Raw genomic sequence first — 19,417 nt, 5'->3', positions numbered from 1 at the left:
CAATGGCTTGCTGACGTGCACAAAAACCAAATAATGTCTCTACAGATATTATATACAATAATATATATATATATAGGCTATATATACATATATTATTATTTATAATAGTGTATTAATATTGTATTTTTATATATATATATATATATATATTTTTTTTTTTTTTTTTTTACATATTAAGATTATTATATTATATTATATTATAGTATTATATCCAAGCTGTCTGGAACGCAGCATTAGGTTAACATCTCAATGAACGAGCATGTACTGCAGCTACGAGCCATTCTATAAATGCACATTTCAACGGATAGCGACTCCTAAGTAGCACTTAAAGCAAAACGCATGTGAAACAATAAGGAACGTTCGTAAAATGACTCAGAAAACGCTCTTAAGTGCTAAGATCTATCGTTATTCAAACCCAACCCTGGAATACATCAGTTTATTCTTACAAAGTTTCATTCTTAATTCACTCAAATAAATATTTTTTTTCTCTCTCTCCAGCCTCTGATGAGCTCTGATGAGGGTCTGTCTCTCTTCTTTCAGCTTTTTTGTTTCGATTTTGATTTCAAGGCGTTGGTGTTGAAATGGCGTCAAGTTCAGGTAGGAATCAAATTAGATACAAAAATATGTAGCAACGCTTCCTCAATGATTTATGAAGCTTTTATGAAATATTAGCCAACAGTAGGCAATGTTTTATGAAATTATTGTTCGCTGTGCTTTTACATTTATGTTGCATTTAAGTGGCATTGAGCATCAGGAAGAACAGTAAATATATATCTTGCATACATTTTTATATACATATATTGTGAAAAGCCTGGAGGAATTAGGTCTTCTGGTTTTGGGCTTTTTATATCACTATGAGCACAAATGCTGCCTAAACTTTCATCGTTTTTCTTTTTTTCTTTTGATTTCAAGGCATGGTGTTGAAACAGCATCAGGTTCAGGAAGCAGAGCTACACATATATGCAGCAACGTTTCCTCAATGAGTTATTCCGTATTTATGAAATATTAGCCAACAGTAGGCAATGGTTTATTTCGTTTAGTTTATTAAATGATTATTTCACTGCACTTTTGAACACCAGGAAGAAACGAATGACCTGTAAAAGCTATCTCAAATTGATATACGATATGCCTATAGCCTATAAAACCTTTCAATACACATCGGTTATCTAGACCAACGTTATTATAGTTTTACGTTTTAAATGCCTTTATATTTTAATATCCTTTTCAAACATGCTATAAATGTCAGTTTTCGCTTCGCAGTTTTTCCGTGTTAACGGGGTTAGAGCGTCACGCGGACGCGGTCTGGCGATGCTTTCCTGCAGTGCTGCTGCAAACAGTGTTGCACAAGATGAGCAGGTGACAGCTCACTGCTCGTGCTAAAACAACACTGACCAAACAAAGTTCTGACCCGCAGGAATGCCTGGGATAGATTTAACATAAACATAAATATTATATTTGAACATAAATATAGGCTGTTTAAATGTTTTGCTACTTTCTTGAGCAACTTAATGGATACATTTAGAAGTAAAATGCATTGAAAAATGTCAAATAAAGGTCTACATATTAGTGTTGTAGTACTCAAGACCGGTCTTAAGACCATGCTTTGATGGTCTTGGTCTTGTCTTGGTCTCAGACTAAGAGGACTCTGGATTTTGTTTCAAGACCACAACTGCGGGATATCACTAAATTGTCTGATTTATTTACAACCATCATTAATGTGATTGGATGTAATACTTCCTGCTTAAAATACAATCCATAACTAATTAAATAAATAAAAATAAAAAATTTGATTTATACCAGTGGATCTCAAAATGTTTGACTTCACTGCCCCTCTATTGCAACATTACAACTTTATTTGAATTTGTGTGTGTGAGGCACCTGCGTGATCACCAATCAGTAAAAAATAAAGATATAAAGAAAACAAATAAAATGCATTAAGGGTGTCACAAAAACGAAAGTGTTTTTTCTTCTTCTTTTGTTAATCTGATCATTGAGATAAATATATTTAGTGTAGCCCTATTTATTTTATTCCTTTTATAATTTCAGTTTTTCTCCATTCACAGAAGCGCTGCAGGTGTGTGATACGATGATGTGTGATTCCTCACGATCTGTTGTTTATGCTGCTATTTGTGCATATAAAGCTAAAGCCCTGAAGAAAAAAAAGCTTAGTTTGTCGGTCCAGGTGGGAAGCGTGCGTGCAATCTGTGATCGCGTGCAGTTGCTGACGCTCACTAGAGCGTGCAATTTGCTTTCTTATGTGCGCTGTTTTATCAGTTTCACTTTCGCTTTCGAAATCGATCAAGTTCAGCGAGGAGGGGAAGGATGGAAAGTGGTATTCGGTCATACATTCGTTTCGTATATGAGGCGCATTGTCACTGTAAACCGGTCTATCAATCATCTTGTCAGTTACATTTACATCTCACTTCCTACCATATGTATGAGAAAAGAAGTAGCACGTTGATCTTTCATACATTAAATAGTAGCTTATGTGAGATTAGAATAAGTGTGTCCCAAAGCATAGCATTTTGAAAAGAAAAAAAGTTCCTGCATGGTGTACTAATTCATGTAAATTTTTTAAGTGTGGATCTGTGCACACTAGCCTAAATGAATTATGATTAAGGGGTCTGAGTTAGACTACTAATAATCAGCATTTAACCTGGTAAAAATGGTTATTTAAGATGGGAATAGTTTGCACATTGGGATACAGAGTTGGTTTCACAGAGTCACGTGATCGATGATAAATGAAGCCTCACTTTCTGTCCCAATCACATGCGTGATTCACTTTACATTATTCGTATTACGGCTTTCCTGTAGCTCAAATAGTAGAGCATGGCGCTAGCAACGTCGAGGTCCTGGGTTCGATTCCCAGGAAAAGCAAGAGCTGATAAAATGTAAAAAAAAACAAAAATAAAAAACTGTAACTTGAATGCAATGTAAGTCGCTTAAGCGTCTGCTAAATGTAGGCCTACTCATATTCATATTGGCATTTAATGCCACAGTTTAATGGGTAAATAAATTCTGAGGGGAAATTCGACACACAGACTGTTAGGCTTTTAATTGTGCACATAAGACATAACATTAAAAGTAGGGATAAGGAACTTATGAAGCCCTGAGGCTTCCCCTGACGGTTCTGGGAAAGGACTGAAAGCTTGGAGAGTGTTGAAAACTGTGCCATCTGGTGGTTACTGAAAATAAAGCAGCCAAAGGCCTGTGAAAGAAGCTCTGTCTGACGAAGCAGCCACCACACATTCAATAGACAAGTTTCAATGTTATGTGCACAAATAAAAGCCTAACAGAGCGTGTGTGTTCTTGTTTATGCTTCATTTTGGGGACCAAATGTCCTGCATTGTGGGGACTGGTCTACGGAAAAATAATTAGTAAATTATGTTTATCTGAAAGTGTAACAATGCAAGCAGGTTTTCTGTAAGAGGTAGGTTTAGGGGCAGGACTGGGTTAGGGGATAAATATTGTTTGGTCAGTATAAAACAATAGAAGTCTATGGAAAGTCCCCACAATACACAGGAACAACGTGTGTGTGTGTGTGTGTGTGTGTGTGTGTGTGAGTGTGTGTGTGAGTGAGTGTGTGTGTGTGTGTGTGAGTGTGTGTGTGTGTGTGTGTGTGTGTGTGAGAGTGTGTGTGTGTGAGTGTGTGTGTGTGTGTGTGTGTGAGTGTGAGTGTGAGTGTGTGTGTGTGTGTGTGTGTGTGAGTGTGTGAGTGTGTGTGTGTGAGTGAGTGAGTGAGTGAGTGTGTGTGTGTGTGTGTGTGTGTGTGAGTGAGTGATGGGATTTATTTACCCATTAAAAGTGTTGGCTGAAACCACAAGCAGTTCTGTCTTAGCAAGGTTGAATTGAAGGTGATGGTCTTTCAACAAGAAATGTCAGCCTGTAGCACTGATATGACATATCCTAGTGACGACATATAAATTGCAGTGTTGCATGATATGCGAAAATGTGACGTGCTAAAAAAAAAAGTAATGTGATACCCCACTGATGAAAATGGTATGATTCCTAATTTTATTAGTATGGCTACCCGTTTTTAAACGCACATAAGAAAGACTCCCGTTTTTCCCGGGAGTCACAATACATTGTCGATTAACTTAAAGTCAGTGAAGGTGCGATAGGCGGAAACGTGCTCGTGCTGATAGAAGTGCTCTCTCTCGCGCACGCTCCACTTCTTCAGTTCTCATACAGCGCGCGATCAGTTCTCAGTGCTCAAATACACACACAGCAGTCCACATGTCTATCGTGTAGAGTATCTCACGGAAATACAGTCCGTTATGGTTTAAGTGAGCTTAAACAGGTGGGTGAAAACTGAGTGTATGTCAGTAGGCTATTACATGCATACCTTCCGTCTTAAATGGACAGCATTCCTAATTATCTGTCATAAATGTTAACCAACAAAAGATGTTAAATAAATGTATACTTAAGTAAACCTACTGTATCTGAAAAATGAGTTTAATTTATATCTCTACCAAAAAATGAAAATTTATTCCAGTTTTTCCAAATTCAATCCTTGATTCAAATTTCTCATAACTAAGCTTAATTGATTTGGTCTAAAGAGAGAAGAATTGATGACTATTTTTGTTAGAATACTACATATAAAATAGCTACCAAAATAAATGTTGGTAACTGCAGTTTGACTAAAAGTAATGACTAAAAGTTGACAAAAATGCAATGACTTTTTGTCGATTAAAACTAGACTAAAACTATGAAAGACTCAAATGACTAAAATGTGACTAAGACTATTAAGCATTTTCGTCTCAAGATAAAGACTAAGACTAAATCAAAAATGCCTGCCAAAATTAACACTGCAATGTAGGCAGTTTTTATCCCGCACCTGAATGATTTAGCGATGTCAGAGTCTGGAAACATCGGCTCTGATCCAAAAGCAACACGAAGGTCGCCTAAGCAGTGTGGAGCCACCAGATATTTGGCAGAACTGGCCGATAGCTGTCGTTTGCTGGAGACCCTTCAAAACAGTTAGATGTTTCTCACTTTTTGCATGAGACTCCAGCATCCGTACATCTAATGTTCCCAGTTTAATCGCTTACTTGCATACTACGCAGTAGGCTTCAAATACGTTGTTAGCAACTGGCCTTAACCAAGCCCTAAATTCATTTTTTTCAAGCCAAGTATCGCTAAACTTGCACTTTCCCATAGTTGAAAAGTAAAATCCGTTTTAAGTCTGTGATACAATCCGAGAGAAACTCGCGCTAATAAAAGGCAGCTGATTGGCTATTGCATGTTGGTCTCATTTTTTGTCGTAATACAGCAAATTATTTTTGGACTAGTGAAAGAAAGAACTACAACACCACGGAAACAAACAACAACAACAACAACAAAACATTCTAAAGTGTGCTACATGGGCATCGGAAAATTAAGACCAGTTTAAAATTATTTAAGACCTAGAACAGCGAATTTAAGACTTTTTAAGGCCTAAGATTTTGAAAACCCTGTGATAACTCTTAAGTCTTAATCTTTTATAGATCTTTTTAATGGTGATATTTCAACATTACTACTTGTGTCTTGTGTGAAATCTGGCAGGGCCAGTATGCTAGTTCTGTAATTTATCTTGTAGAATTTTTTAAATAAGATAAAGTGAAGCTTGTGCTGTGTTTTTATTACATTTTGTGTGTGTGTGTGAGTGTGTGCGTTTATGTGAACCTGGTATTCCTTAAATTATAGGGAGCAAATGTCCCCATGTCCCAACAAGCATAATATCAGTAAATATTGTGGGGACCTTATGGGAACATTTTTTTTGTCCCATGAGAAAAAACATCATTTTTTTTTTTTTATGGGAGAATGTAAAAATCAGAAAGTTTTCTGTTAGGGTTGTGTTTAGGGTTACAATATAGAATATATACTTCATGTAAAAATCAGTATGTCTAAAGAAAGTCCCCATAAAGCATTAAAACATTTGTGTTTATGTTTGTCTGTGCTCTTTTTCAGCGAGTGATCTGAGGATTGTTCTGATAGGAAAGAATGGATCAGAAAATAGCCAAGTGGGAAACACTATGTTGGGTAGAGCAGCATTTCACAGTGAGACAGCAGCAAATTTACAGCAGCAAATTGTGACAATCAGTGAAGATGTGGAGGAGAGACACTTCACAGTCATCAACACTCACCTGCTCCAGCAAAATCTCCCACACCAACAGATAATACAGGCAGTGAGAGAGTGTGTGTATCAGTCTGCTCCAGGACCTCATGTGATCGTACTCATAATGCAGTATAACAACTTCAGAGAGAACGACAGACACAGAGTGAAATATGTGCTGAAACTCTTCAGTAAACAGGCCATTAAACACACTATAGTACTGACTACCGATGAAGAGCCAAACGAGTTAATATTTACTTCTAAGAATAACACTGTTCATGATTTAATAAAGGAGTGTGGAGGAGGACATCTACAGTTTGATACAACAAACCCAGGATGGCGCTCTGAGTTGTTCAGGAGAATAGATGAAATACTCGTGGAAAAACATGAAGAATTCCTCATCTGTAACATGAATGAGGATGGAGGTGGAGTGGTTGATTCATCAGAGGATGAAGATCTGAGCAGACCTAGAGCTTCAGTCAGAGGAGATGATGAAGAGGAGAAGAATTCTGATCTCAATGAGAGCACAAAAACAGCAAGTGATGGAGGAGGTTTGTCAAAGTCTTTTTTCAGGATAATACCTCTAAGAATGTGCTTATGAGCGACTTTTGTGTTCGTTAATAGTTGCTGTGCAGAATTAGAGACAGGAAATGACAGGGAAAAAATTAGGAGCACTACTGCATGACTACTATTTATTATTTTTACTAATCTGTAAAAAGTATCTCAAAAATGTTTGTATATTGTAACTGTCCCAGTGAACTTTTTCAAAAGGGCAAAATCACAAAATAATTTAGGGGAGGGCCCCTCAACTGATAGTATTCTCAAGATGCTTAGACTCAAGGTGAACAATGCTAAGAGCAGCATCCTCAGTACCCCTATTCTGCTTATAGGCAAACTGACAGGTGTCTAGTAATGGCTGTACTTCTTTTACCAGCAATGAAATTACAGGTAGGGAGCTAGGGAGCTAGGGAGGTTAAAAAGCAGAGCGTGGCGGAGCGTGCTCCCCCTCGTAGAGACTGGGGACAGGCTCGCCGCGCTCAGCAACCTCCCAAGCCAGACCTCAGGACTATTATTAACAAGAAGCGAAAGTCCTGATGGTCTGGCACCCAATCTGGTGGGGGTAGTCCCCCGAGGGATGGGGCGCGTTCAAGATCTCTTCGCCCCTTCCCGCTACCCTCACAAAACCACTCCATCCCCGCCACCTCGCGTGCTTCGGGGGGGCAGCGGTTTCCAGCGAAATGTTAGATGTTCCGTTGTTTCCGGCTGTCATTCCGGACGCGGAACATCTAACATCCCCTCAAAAGGAAGTATTAAAATTAATACCACTCTCAGAGAGTCTGGCAGCGTGGAAACTTCTGCTAGGCATTTCTGCGTGGGTATTAAGCACAGTGCAGATAGGATACAGAATCCAATTTTTTCGTCGTCCTCCGCGTTTCAACGGCGTGGTTTTCACTTCCGTGAAACCGGAGCTGATGCACGTAATGTCACAAGAGCTGCTAACTCTTCTGAGCAAAGAGGCCATAGAACATGTTCCTCTTCCAGAGAGAGAGTCGGGCTATTACAACAGATACTTCCTGGTTCCAAAAAAGGATGGGGGGGTGCGTCCAAACTTGGATCTTCGAGGCTTAAACCGTGCAGTCAAAGCGCTCAAGTTCAAGATGTTAACCGTCGAGACGGTCGTGACGCAAATTCAACATCACGATTGGTTCGTCACGATCGATCTGAAGCACGCATATTTTCACATAGAAATATTGCCACAACACAGGAAATTCCTGAGGTTCGCTTTCGGGGGCGAAGCGTACCAATTTCGGGTTCTTCCATTCGGCCTAGCCTTGTCACCCCGCACATACACAAAATGCATGGATGCAGCACTTGCTCCATTACGACTCCAGGGCATTCACATTTTGAATTACATCAACGATTGGTTAATATTAGCACAATCGCGAGAGATGGCGCTCCAACACAGAGACATCGTGTTAGCTCATCTAGTTTCTCTAGGGTTGAGACTCAACACCAAGAAAAGTGTTCTTTCTCCTGCCCAGAGAACGACTTATCTCAGGATCGTTTGGGATTCGATCACGATGCGGGCACAACTATCTCCCGCTCGTATCGAGACCGTTCGGCAGACCATGAGCAAAGTCAGGCTAGGCCAAGATTGCACTGTTCGTCAGTACCAAAAGATGTTAGGTTACATGGCTTCAGCATCCACGGTGATTCCTCTGGGGCGGTTGCACATGAGACCGTTTCAGTTGTGGCTGAAAGCCAGAGGATTTCATCCAAGATCCAATCCTCAAAGGCAAATAAAAGTGACGCGCCGTGGGCTTCGTACACTATCTCTGTGGCTCAGACCCCGGTTCCTCGCCTTGATAAGAAGAACATACAATCGAGCCATTAAGATCAGCGCTTTTGTTTTTAATGAACTCAACTGACTGAGATTGACTCGTAGGTGTGTACTTAACTTGGTGTGACTTGGATTTATGACTGTTTGTCTGTTTTATATGACTTTACAATGATCAAATTGAAGATGTCAGAGCTTTCTCTTCAGTGTTTCCACATGAGTTCATATTCAGCAAAGACATGAGGTTTTTAGTGGGAAACTTGTAAATTCCAGCACAGTCATGATTACAGTAATTTTAACATGAGGTGAATGCAGACTTAATCTAACATTTAATTTAAAACCGCATTGTTAATTTCTAGTTTATTTATTTGACACAGATCCAGAGGGTGTGAAGCTGAATCTGGTTGTGTGTGGGAGTAACAGAGGATTAAAATCCTTCATCTCAAACCTGATCCTGAACCAGAGCGAGAGAAGATCAGAGCTCAGCTCAGAGTGTGTGAGGAGAGACGTGGAGCTTGATGGACGTCTGATCAGTCTGGTGGAGCTTCCAGCTCTGTTCAACACTCAGCTCTCAGAGGAGGAAGTGATGCGTCAGACTCACCGCTGTGTGTCTCTCTGTCATCCTGGAGTTCATGCTTTCATCTTCATCATTCCTGATGCTCCACTTAATAATGAAGACAGAGGAGAAATGGAGAAGATCCAGAAGATATTCAGCTCAAGAATCAACAAACACATCATGATCCTCATAAAGCAGAATCCAGAGCATCAGACAGCAGAACTAAATGAAGAAATGCTCTCTGTCATTCAGAGTTTTGGAGGACGACATCTTTTAATTGGCCATAATGCACAAGTACCTGTGTTGATGGAGAAACTGGAGCAGATGGTTGAAGAAAATAGTGGTGTTTGTTTCTCCAAAGAGACACTGATGGAGGCACAGATGGAAAAACTGCAGAAATTTGAAGAAATGAAGACAAGAATCCATTCATTAGAGACATGGTTTCAGTCACAAGGTAATAATCAGAAAATCTGTATTGATTTAAACAGTTTCCATGATTTCTAAAGTCTACACAGATTTGTGAGCTAAAACAATAACATTATATGCAGAGTTCAGAAGAAATAATATGACCAGCAAAGTATCAGTATAAATTATACACAATATATCTGATGAATTGACAGTCTTCACTTGAAATTCAATATTTTGTTTTTAATGATTGATCCATCTTTAGATTCAAGGGAAAGAGAAGATGAACTGAGGATTGTGCTGCTGGGAAAAACTGGAGTTGGGAAGAGTTCAACTGGAAACACCATCTTAGCAAAAGTCATGTTTAAAGCTGAAACATCTCAAGAGTCTGTTACTAAAGAGTGTCATAGAGAGACAGCTGAAGTCAACGGCAGACACATTACTGTGATCGATACTCCAGGACTGTTTGATACTGAACTCAGTAATGAAGAGATCCAGAGAGAAATCACTAACTGCATCTCCATGATCCTGCCTGGACCACATGTGTTCATTCTCGTGCTCAATTTAGGACAACGATTCACCCAAGAAGAGAAAACATCAGTAAAGATCATCCAAGAGACGTTTGGTAAAAACTCTTTAAAGTACACCATGGTGCTCTTCACCAGAGGAGATGATCTGAATGACAAAACCATAGAACAGTGTTTGGGAAAACCTGGATTTGCTTTGAATCAGCTGATTGAATTGTGTGGAAACAGATATCATGTGTTCAATAATAAAGAGACTGGAGACCGAACACAGGCGACGGATCTACTGCAGAAGATAGACAACATGGTGAAAGAAAACGGAGAGAGTTACTACTCATGTAAGATGTTCAGAGAGATGGAGAGAGAAATACAAGAACAACAAAAGAAGATACTGATGGAGAAAGTGGAGCAGGTGAACAGAGAAAAAGAAGAACTGATGAAGAAACATGAAGAAGAGAAACAGAGGATGAAAATGAAGATGGAGGAAGAAAGACAGAACCATGAGAAAGAGAGAAAGAAAAGAGAAGAAGAATTTAGAGAGAGAGAAGAACAATATAAAAGAGACATTAAAGAAAGAGAGGAACAAGAGAAAAGGATACGAGAGGAGCTGAAGAGAGAACGAGAGGAATGGGAGAAACAGAAACAACAGGAAAAACAAAGAAGAGAAGAAGAGGACGAGAAATGGAGAAAGAAAGAACAGGCGACGGGAGATGAATATTATCAGAAATTTAAACAAGAGGAAGAAAGAATGGAAAGAGAGAAAGATTATCTTCGGTCCAAACAAGAAGAAGAGATAGAACAAATGAAGATGAAGATGAATGAAGAAAGACAGATTTATGATAAAGAGAAAAAGCAAAGAGAAGATGAATTTAGAGAGAGAGAGAAGAACAATATATAAGAGAGATGAAAAGTGAACACAAGGAATGGGAGAGACAGAAACAAGAAGCAAGACAAAACGTGGAAGAAGAGGAGAAGAGAAGGAGAAAAATAGAAAAGGAAACATCGGATGAATATTATGAGAAAATCAAACAAGAAAGAGAAAGAACACAGCAAGAGAAAGAAGAACTTCAGCTCCAACATGATGACGAGAAAGAGAGAATGAAGAAGATGATTAAGGAAGAACAACAGAGGATAGAAGAATATATAAAAAGAGAAGAAAAATATAATGCAGAGATACAAAGAAGAGAAGAAGAGGAAGAAAAATTGAGAAAGAAAGAACAGGCAATGTCAGATGAATATAATCAGAAACTTAAACAAGAGAAGGAGAGAATGAAGACGATGATAGAGGAAGAAAGACAGAATCATGATAAAGAGAAAAAGAGAAGAGAAGATGAATTTAGGGAGAAAGAACAACAATATAAAACAGAGATGAAAAGAGAACAAGAGGAATGGAAGCAAAAGGAAAGACAAAAAAGAGAAGAAGAGGAGAGAAGGAGAAAGAAAGAACAGGAATCATCAGATGATTATAATGAGAAACTTAAACGCGAAATAGAAAGAACAGAGCGACAGAAAGAAGAACTTCAGCTCCAACACAAGGAAGAAAAAGAGAAAATGAAAAAGATGATGGAGGAAGAACAAAAGAGAAAAGAAGAACAATACAAAAGAGACATTAAAGAAAGAGAGGAACAAGACAGAAAGATACGAGAGGGGCTGAAGAGAGAACAAGAGGAATGGGAGAAACAGAAACAACAGGAAAGACAAAGAAGAGAAGAAGAGGAGAAAGAAAAGCGTAGATTTAATGAACTTTGTACGGGAACTCCTGAGGCTCAGCACACAAACTGTAAGTCAAACAATAACCAACCAATTTTGAAATTAACTTGCAGGAAAATTAAATATTTGGGTGTAAAAAATACATTTATTTTTCAGTAGTTTGTGTGGTTGCTATTTTGTTGAGAATAAATTGTGTCGTCATCAAGGCTCTCGCAGCCAATTTTGAGCAACTGCAGTGCCATTCAAAGTTGGACAAATTTTCTAACCAGAATGCATTGCTTTTGTCAGGTGGCAGCCAATCTTTGTCAAACAAGCATTTATGTTGCCACATTCAAATAAAGATTTTAAAATGCCTGGTTAAGTGTCACTAATTAAACAAGAATATGTTCAGCTAACTGTCAGCCTCTTACATGTGTGCTTCTCATAAACAATTAGCGGTTATGCATATAAACAGCCTTTTAATTAACAGAGTAGAATAATCAAGGCTGATAGTAATACATGCAAATGCAAAAGAAAACAAAACTGGACACAAGAACAGCTTCTTGCCCAACTCGTTAATGAAAACAAAGATATAATCAATAGGAAATTTGGAGTTGGGATAACCTCCAAAACCAAAAATAGATGCGTGTAAAAACATACGTGTGCAAATAAATACAAAGTGGTTCTAAAATGTTTATGTTCCGAGGCAGATAGCCAGCAACAGCCATTTTATCCCTGCTGAAAGTTATGAGCTACTTTTAGCCTTAAAATGTTTTGTAAACACAGACCCAGGTTATTTTAAGCCCAAAGTATACTTCTTGGGCCTCATTTATAAAGTGTGTGTACGCACAGATTTGATATTAGCCAGCGCTCATATTTATAAAGACGGTCTTTGATGTGGAAAAGTGCTTAGCTTCACGTCAGGGTCTGAGCAGACGGCAGACGTACGCACTTTTTGTTGTCGGAGTACTGTAGGTTTTTTTTAAATGTAAACTGTTCTTTAGTGTGATTATAGCTCTGGGGAAGAATCTGTCCTTGAGTCTGTTTGTCCGTGATTTGATGCACCTGTAGCGTCTGCCGGAGGGCAGCAGGTTGAACAGGTGGGAACCAGGGTGAGAGTGGTCTTTTTCAATGTTCTGAGCTCTGCTGAGGCAGCTGGAGTTGTAAAGGTCCTTCAGAGAGGGAAGAGAACAGCTGATGATCCTCTATGCAGTGTTAATAACCCGCGCTATTCCTTTTTTCTCTGCCTCAGTATAGCTGATACCTTATGTCAGCAGGCTCTCCATTGCAGAGTGATAGAAGGTCTCCAGCAGCTTCTCCTTCAAGTTATTCTTCTTCAGCACTTTCAGGAAGTGAGGGCGCTGTTGTTCCTTCTTGATGACTGCTGTGGTGTTGGCTGACCATATGATGGTGCCGAGGAATTTGAATGTCTGAACCCTCTCTACGCAGTCTCCATTGATGTAGAGAGGAGTGGGGTCTGCCCTGTGCCTTCAAAAGTCTCCATTATGTCTCCAAAGGATGATTTCCTTTGTTTTAGTGGTGTCATGAGTGTCATGTTGTTGGCTGAACACCATTCTGATCTCAGGATCTCATCTCTATAGGCAGCCTCATCCCCATTTGAGATTAGGCCCACCACTGTAGTATCATTGGTGAATATGATGATGTTCTGGTGATGGGCTGGGTGGCAGTCATGCGTGTAGTGAGAGTACAGAATTGGGCTCAGCACACACCCCTGAGGGGAGCCAGTTCTGAGCGTGCGGGTGGAGGAGATATGGGGACTAAGCTTAACAGTCTGGGGGTGGTCAGTCAGGAAGTTTCTGATCCAAGTGCAGGAGCTTGAGGGGAAGCCCAGATCTGTGAGTTTGCTGAAGAGGATGTCCGGTATGATGGTGTGAGCTGTAATCGATAAAAAGCATCCTCACATAGCTCTACTGATCTTCCAGATGGCTCAGCGGATAATGGAGAGCTATGGCTATTGCATCCTCAGTCGATCTGTTAGCTCTCTACATTGATGTGCATCGAAGGTGGAGGGGAGGCAGGTCTTCAGGTGGTGTAGGGCCAGCCTCTTGAAGCACTGCATGATAACTGGTATGAGGGCGATTCAGACAGCTGCTCGGATTGAGTTGGGCAGGTCATTCCACCAGATGGGAACAGTTAATGAAAAAGTCAGTGAAAGTGTCTTTGTGCGTTTGGGATGGTACAATAATGCGTCGTTAACTTGAAGAAAATTGAATTAATTTTCCTGAATTTAGGTAAAGGGGTGCAGAGCCAGAGGTGGTTCTGTAGGCAAACATTAATGCCTTGAATTTAATGCGAGCAGCTATTGGTAGCCAGTGTAAATTGATGAACAGAGGCGTGACGTGCGTTCATTTTGGCTAATTAAAGATTAATCTTGCAGCGGCATTTTGGATTAATTGTAGAGGTTTAATAGAATTGGCTGGAAGACCTGCCAAGAGAGCATTGCAATAGTGAAGTCTGGACAGAACAAGAGCCTGAACAAGGAGTTGTGTTGCATGTTCTGAGAGAAAGAAATATATATACAGGTCCTTTTCAAAAAATTAGCATATTGTGATAAAGTTCATTATTTTCTGTAATGTACTGATAAACATTAGACTTTCATATATTTTAGATTCATTACAACACAACTGAAGTAGTTCAAGCCTTTTATTGTTTTAATATTGATGATTTTGGCATTCAGCTCATGAAAACCCAAAATTCCTATCTCAAAAAATTAGCATATCATGAAAAGGTTCTCTAAACGAGCTATTAACCTAATCATCTGAATCAACTAATTAACTCTAAACACCTGCAAAAGATTCCTGAGGCTTTTAAAAACTCCCAGCCTGGTTCATTACTCAAAACCGCAATCATGGGTAAGACTGCCGACCTGACTGCTGTCCAGAAGGCCATCATTGACACCCTCAAGCAAGAGGGTAAGACACAGAAAGAACTTTCTGAACGAATAGGCTGTTCCCAGAGTGCTGTATCAAGGCACCTCAGTGGGAAGTCTGTGGGAAGGAAAAAGTGTGGCAGGACCGATTCCTGACCTTGGGGGACCTGCGGAAGCAGTGGACTGAGTCTGGAGTAGAAACATCCAGAGCCACCGTGTACAGGCGTGTGCAGGAAATGGGCTACAGCTGCCGCATTCCCCAGGTCAAGCCACTTTTGAACCAGAAACAGCGGCAGAAGCGCCTGACCTGGGCCACAGAGAAGCAGCACTGGACTGTTGCTCAGTGGTCCAAAGTACTTTTTCCGGATGAAAGCAAATTTTGCATGTCATTCGGAAATCAAGGTGCCAGAGTCTGGAGGAAGACTGGGGAGAGGGAAATGCCAAAATGCCTGAAGTCCAGTGTCAAGTACCCACAGTCAGTGATGGTCTGGGGTGCCATGTCAGCTGCTGGTGTTGGTCCACTGTGTTTTATCAAGGGCAGGGTCAATGCAGCTAGCTATCAGGAGATTTTGGAGCACTTCATGCTTCCATCTGCTGAAAAGCTTTATGGAGATGAAGATTTCATTTTTCAGCACGACCTGGCACCTGCTCACAGTGCCAAAACCACTGGTAAATGGTTTACTGACCATGGTATTACTGTGCTCAATTGGCCTGCCAACTCTCCTGACCTGAACCCCATAGAGAATCTGTGGGATATTGTGAAGAGAAAGTTGAGAGACGCAAGACCCAACACTCTGGATGAGCTTAAGGCCGCTATCGAAGCATCCTGGGCCTCCATAACACCTCAGCAGTGCCACAGGCTGATTGCCTCCATGCCACGCCGCATTGAAGCAGTCATTTCTGCAAAAGGATTCCCGACCAAGTATTGAGTGCATAACTGAACATAATTATTTGAAGGTTGACTTTTTTTTTGTATTAAAAACACTTTTCTTTTATTGGTCGGATGAAATATGCTAATTTTTTGAGATAGGAATTTTGGGTTTTCATGAGCTGTATGCCAAAATCATCAATATTAAAACAATAAAAGGCTTGAACGACTTCAGTTGTGTTGTAATGAATCTAAAATATATGAAAGTCTAATGTTTATCAGTACATTACAGAAAATAATGAACTTTATCACAATATGCTAATTTTTTGAAAAGGACCTGTATATACTGGTATTTTTCCAGTACTGTAATATCATACAGCCATAAATGAACTTTTAGGTTTGAGTTGAACACTTTTTGCTCAGGGTCAAATTAATCAGTTGTTAATAATCTGCAAACTCTATTATTGTCATTTTCAGATGATGAAGAGTCAACATCAGACGCAGGATGTTTGCGAATCTTGCTGTTTGGGAGGACAGGAAGTGGAAAGTCAGCCACAGGAAACACTATCCTTGGAAATAATGAGTTTCATTATGAGGACAGTTCACAGTCGGTGACCACTGTTTGTCAGAAGGGACTTGGTGAAGTTGATGGTCGATCAGTAGCTGTTATTGATACTCCAGGACTCTTTGACACGACACTGACAAATGAACAAGTGCAGGAAGAAATAATGAAATGTATTTCACTTTCAGCACCTGGACCACATGCGTTTATTATTGTGCTGAGTGTAGCAAAAATCACTCAAGAGGAGAAAGACACTTTGGAAATGATCAAGATGATCTTTGGCCCAAAAGCAACAGATTTCTGCATTGTGCTCTTCACTGGAGGAGATGATCTGAAAGGGCAAAACATAAAAATGTATGTAGAGAAAAGTAAAAATGATGAACTTAAGAAACTGATCAGGAATTGTGGAAACAGATTCCTGTCTTTTAACAACACAGAAACACGAGATCAGATGCAAGTTACTCTTCTGTTAGATATGATAAAAAAGGTGATGAAATGTAATCAGGGCCGATGTTTTACTAATGAGATGTTTGAGGAGGCAGCGATCTCCATTGGACAGAGAATGGAAATGATAGAAAAGAATAAAAGACAAAATCTTGCTCAAGTTGAAGAATTAAAAGCCAAATATGACATGGAAATCAAAAGCATGAGAAAGAGACTGGAAGAGAATAAACAAAGGGCAGATGAGGAAATAGAGAGAACGAAGAAGAACTTCAGAGAACAAGAGGAAAAACTCAGGAGAGAGTTTGAGGAGAAAGAAAAATCAGAGCTGGAGAAACAAGAGACGGAGGATCAGAAACGATCAGAAGAGGAGAAACAGCAAAGAGCTGATTATGATAAAAACATTGAGGCGATGAAGAGAGAGAATGAAGATCAGAGAATACAGTATGAAAGACAGCTAAAAGAAAGAGAAAAAGATCATCAAAAAAGAGAGGGAGAATATGAACAAAATCAAGAAAAGATGAAAAATGATCATCAACACATCATGGCAGAGTTAAGAAAAAAACAGGAAGAGGATTTAAAAAAGAGAGATTCAGAGGAACAAATGAGGAAGAAACAAGAAGAGAAAGAGAGAGAAGAATGGAAGAGGAAAATAAAAGAGGCTGAAAGTGACAAAGAGACTCAAGAGGAAACTAAACGACAGCAGAGAGAATGGGAGGAAGAGAAGAAACGACAGATGAGAGAACGAGAGGAAGAGGAAAGAGAGAGAAAAGAGAAACACAAGGAACAGCTGAGAGAAAAACAAGAAGAACTAGAGAACAAGAGAGAGAAATATGAAAGAGAGAGAGAAGAAAAAGAACAGATGATAAAGGAGGAGAGAGAAAAAAAGAAAACAGACAGAAAAGAGGAGCAGAGAGAATATGAAGAGAAGAGAAAAGAAATGAAAATATATTATGATCAGCGGGAGCGAGAGAGAAAAGAGGAGAGGCAGAAAAGAAAACGAGAGGATGAAGAGAGACGAGTGGAGAGGAGAAAGAGATTGGAGAAAACGATAGAAGATCTGAAAAAAGAGCAAGAGGAGGAGATCAAGAGAAGAGAAAGACAGGAGAGAGAAAGAATAGACAGAGAAGAAAAAGAGTGTGATGAAATGAAACAGAAACATGAAGAGGAAACAGAGAAAATGAAGAAGAAACATGAAGATGAAGCCAGAAAACAAAGAGAAGAACTCGATGATTTCAGAGAGAGAAAAGATCAGCATGTTCAGGAGCTCAAGGCAAAATTGAAAGCGTTTCAAAAACAACTGACTGAAGCGGAAAGGTTAAGAAAGGAGCTAGAAGGTAAAGAGAACAAAGTGAAAAGGTTAGAAATGGAGCTACAAAATAAAGGATGCCATGTCATGTGAATCATTTCTAAACATTACTGATCATACAAATAACTGGCACTGGTCTTTTGTAGTAAATGTGAAGGGTTTTTCTTTATTTCTCTTTCTCTCTAGCGTAAGTGATCTACTGTATTTGTGTTTACTTCTGCTCCTCACTGTCTTGCAGAATTTAATCACTTACACACCTGTCGGTCATAGAGTGCTGGGAACGTGGTATCAAAATCCAGAAAACTAATTCATTTTATTATTTATATATATATATATATATATATATATATATATATTAGTATAAAAGCTTTCATGCATCACATGCATAAGCCCACAATGTTTATACAGTAGCCCAATCTCCTCTCGCTAACCAAAGCATCATTGTTCGTTACCACGGCAACCGCTTGGTCTTCAGCATCCCACACCGCTTCTTGCAGGACATGTGAACTTGAAAAATGCACAATGTGCCTTACAGTACAATGACTAATTCAGGATACAGTATTATTGATCAAGCATAAGAACCCAGAATTTGAGCACAACACCTAAAGTTGCATGTTAAGCGTTTTCTTATAGAAACCGTTATATTAAATGCTGCTGCTGTTTTGCGTTGCATTCATATTTTGGGTCCACCTGAATGCCTGTATATACAGTATGCATGATCATTAAGTTATGTACTGAATTTGATTCAATCTGTCTTTGTACTTCAAGCCATGTTAAGTGTTTGTCCTGCAAGAAGCGGTGTGGGATGCTGAAGACCAAGCGGTTGCCATGGTAACAAACAATAATGCTTTGTCTTTTGAAATGAGATGCTTACTGTATGAAGCATGTGATGCATGAAAGGGACAGCTAATAAAACTAATAGATAAATGAAATAGACATCTATAAATTAAGTTTATATGCGTAATGGCTTTCATTTCCTCATAAAATGCCTGTATTTCTTAACTGAAATATTTGTCTGGAATGTTTGAAGCTGTAACTATCTGGCAGAGTAACTTGGTAAGTGCTACAAATTAACAAGACTACATGCAGATAATTTATGTGAAATCGTTAGATAATGATAGAAAAAGTATGTGCTGTATATTTAAGAGCACGAGTACTGGTTGCTTTGTGGTTATTTTGTTTGTTTTGTGAGAGAGCGGTCGAAACTAGGAGATGCATTTCGTTTGCAAAGTGTAATTTCTAGCTGAGACCGAGACTTAAAGTGTTAAAGACTAGGGGTGTGATGTAGTGGTTCAGACAAGTGTAAACAAGAAATGCTTAAAGTAGCAATCTGCATGCTTGCTGTCTGAAGGTGTTATCATTTTTTCTGTTGGACTTCTAACCCTGCCTTGTGTGGCTTCTGTAGCACAGGTTACTCTTCTTGCCTGCACGAGCAGGGAAGGCAAACACAGGCAGGGGGAGAAGGGGGGAAGTGATGGGAGGGTTTTGTTATGTGATTATTGCAGATGATATGGAAGGCTATAAAATACTGGAACAATGGGTGTACGTGGTCAAGATTTTACTCGCTGTTATTTTTGTTATCTGCTTATGAGTTATTGTTTTTAATAAAACGAAACCATTATATTGGTGATTTGTTAACCTTTTTAAACAAGTCTCTGAGTGATTAATAAATAATAACCAGTTATCAGAACCTGATAGAACCCCAAGAGGCCCGAGCTAGACTGAGGCAGGACGAGCACCG

General features: G+C 39.3%; 2 protein-coding genes and 1 long non-coding RNA gene across 3 annotated transcripts in view; 2 read left to right on the top strand and 1 right to left on the bottom strand.

The window, feature by feature from the left end:
• The first annotated feature begins 547 nt into the window (after window positions 1-547).
• On the top strand, window positions 548-10,869 carry LOC306867812 (GTPase IMAP family member 8-like). The gene is made up of 4 exons (XM_079413706.1): window positions 548-597; window positions 5,950-6,645; window positions 8,810-9,442; window positions 9,659-10,869. The coding sequence occupies exons 1-4, from the start codon at window positions 582-584 to the stop codon at window positions 10,813-10,815; spliced, it is 2,502 nt and encodes an 833-aa protein (XP_079269832.1). The 5' UTR covers window positions 548-581; the 3' UTR covers window positions 10,816-10,869.
• LOC306867820 overlaps window positions 2,473-19,417 on the bottom strand; it is a 307,945-nt gene continuing 291,000 nt past the window's right edge. Inside the window, exon 3 of the long non-coding RNA XR_013784063.1 lies at window positions 2,473-2,808. This is a non-coding gene — a long non-coding RNA (uncharacterized lncRNA). The remainder of the gene's footprint in view (window positions 2,809-19,417) is intronic.
• LOC306867809 (uncharacterized protein) lies at window positions 10,648-17,896 on the top strand. Its single transcript, XM_079413701.1, has 2 exons — window positions 10,648-11,697; window positions 15,842-17,896. Exons 1-2 carry the CDS (start codon window positions 10,821-10,823, stop codon window positions 17,767-17,769), a joined length of 2,805 nt encoding a protein of 934 aa, XP_079269827.1. The 5' UTR covers window positions 10,648-10,820; the 3' UTR covers window positions 17,770-17,896.

Source organism: Barbus barbus (assembly GCF_936440315.1).
Source record: "Barbus barbus genome assembly, chromosome: 49".
Classification (NCBI taxonomy): Eukaryota; Metazoa; Chordata; class Actinopteri; order Cypriniformes; family Cyprinidae; genus Barbus; species Barbus barbus.
Note: the sequence above shows the minus strand (reverse complement) of the source record. Positions and strands in the feature narration are given on the sequence as shown.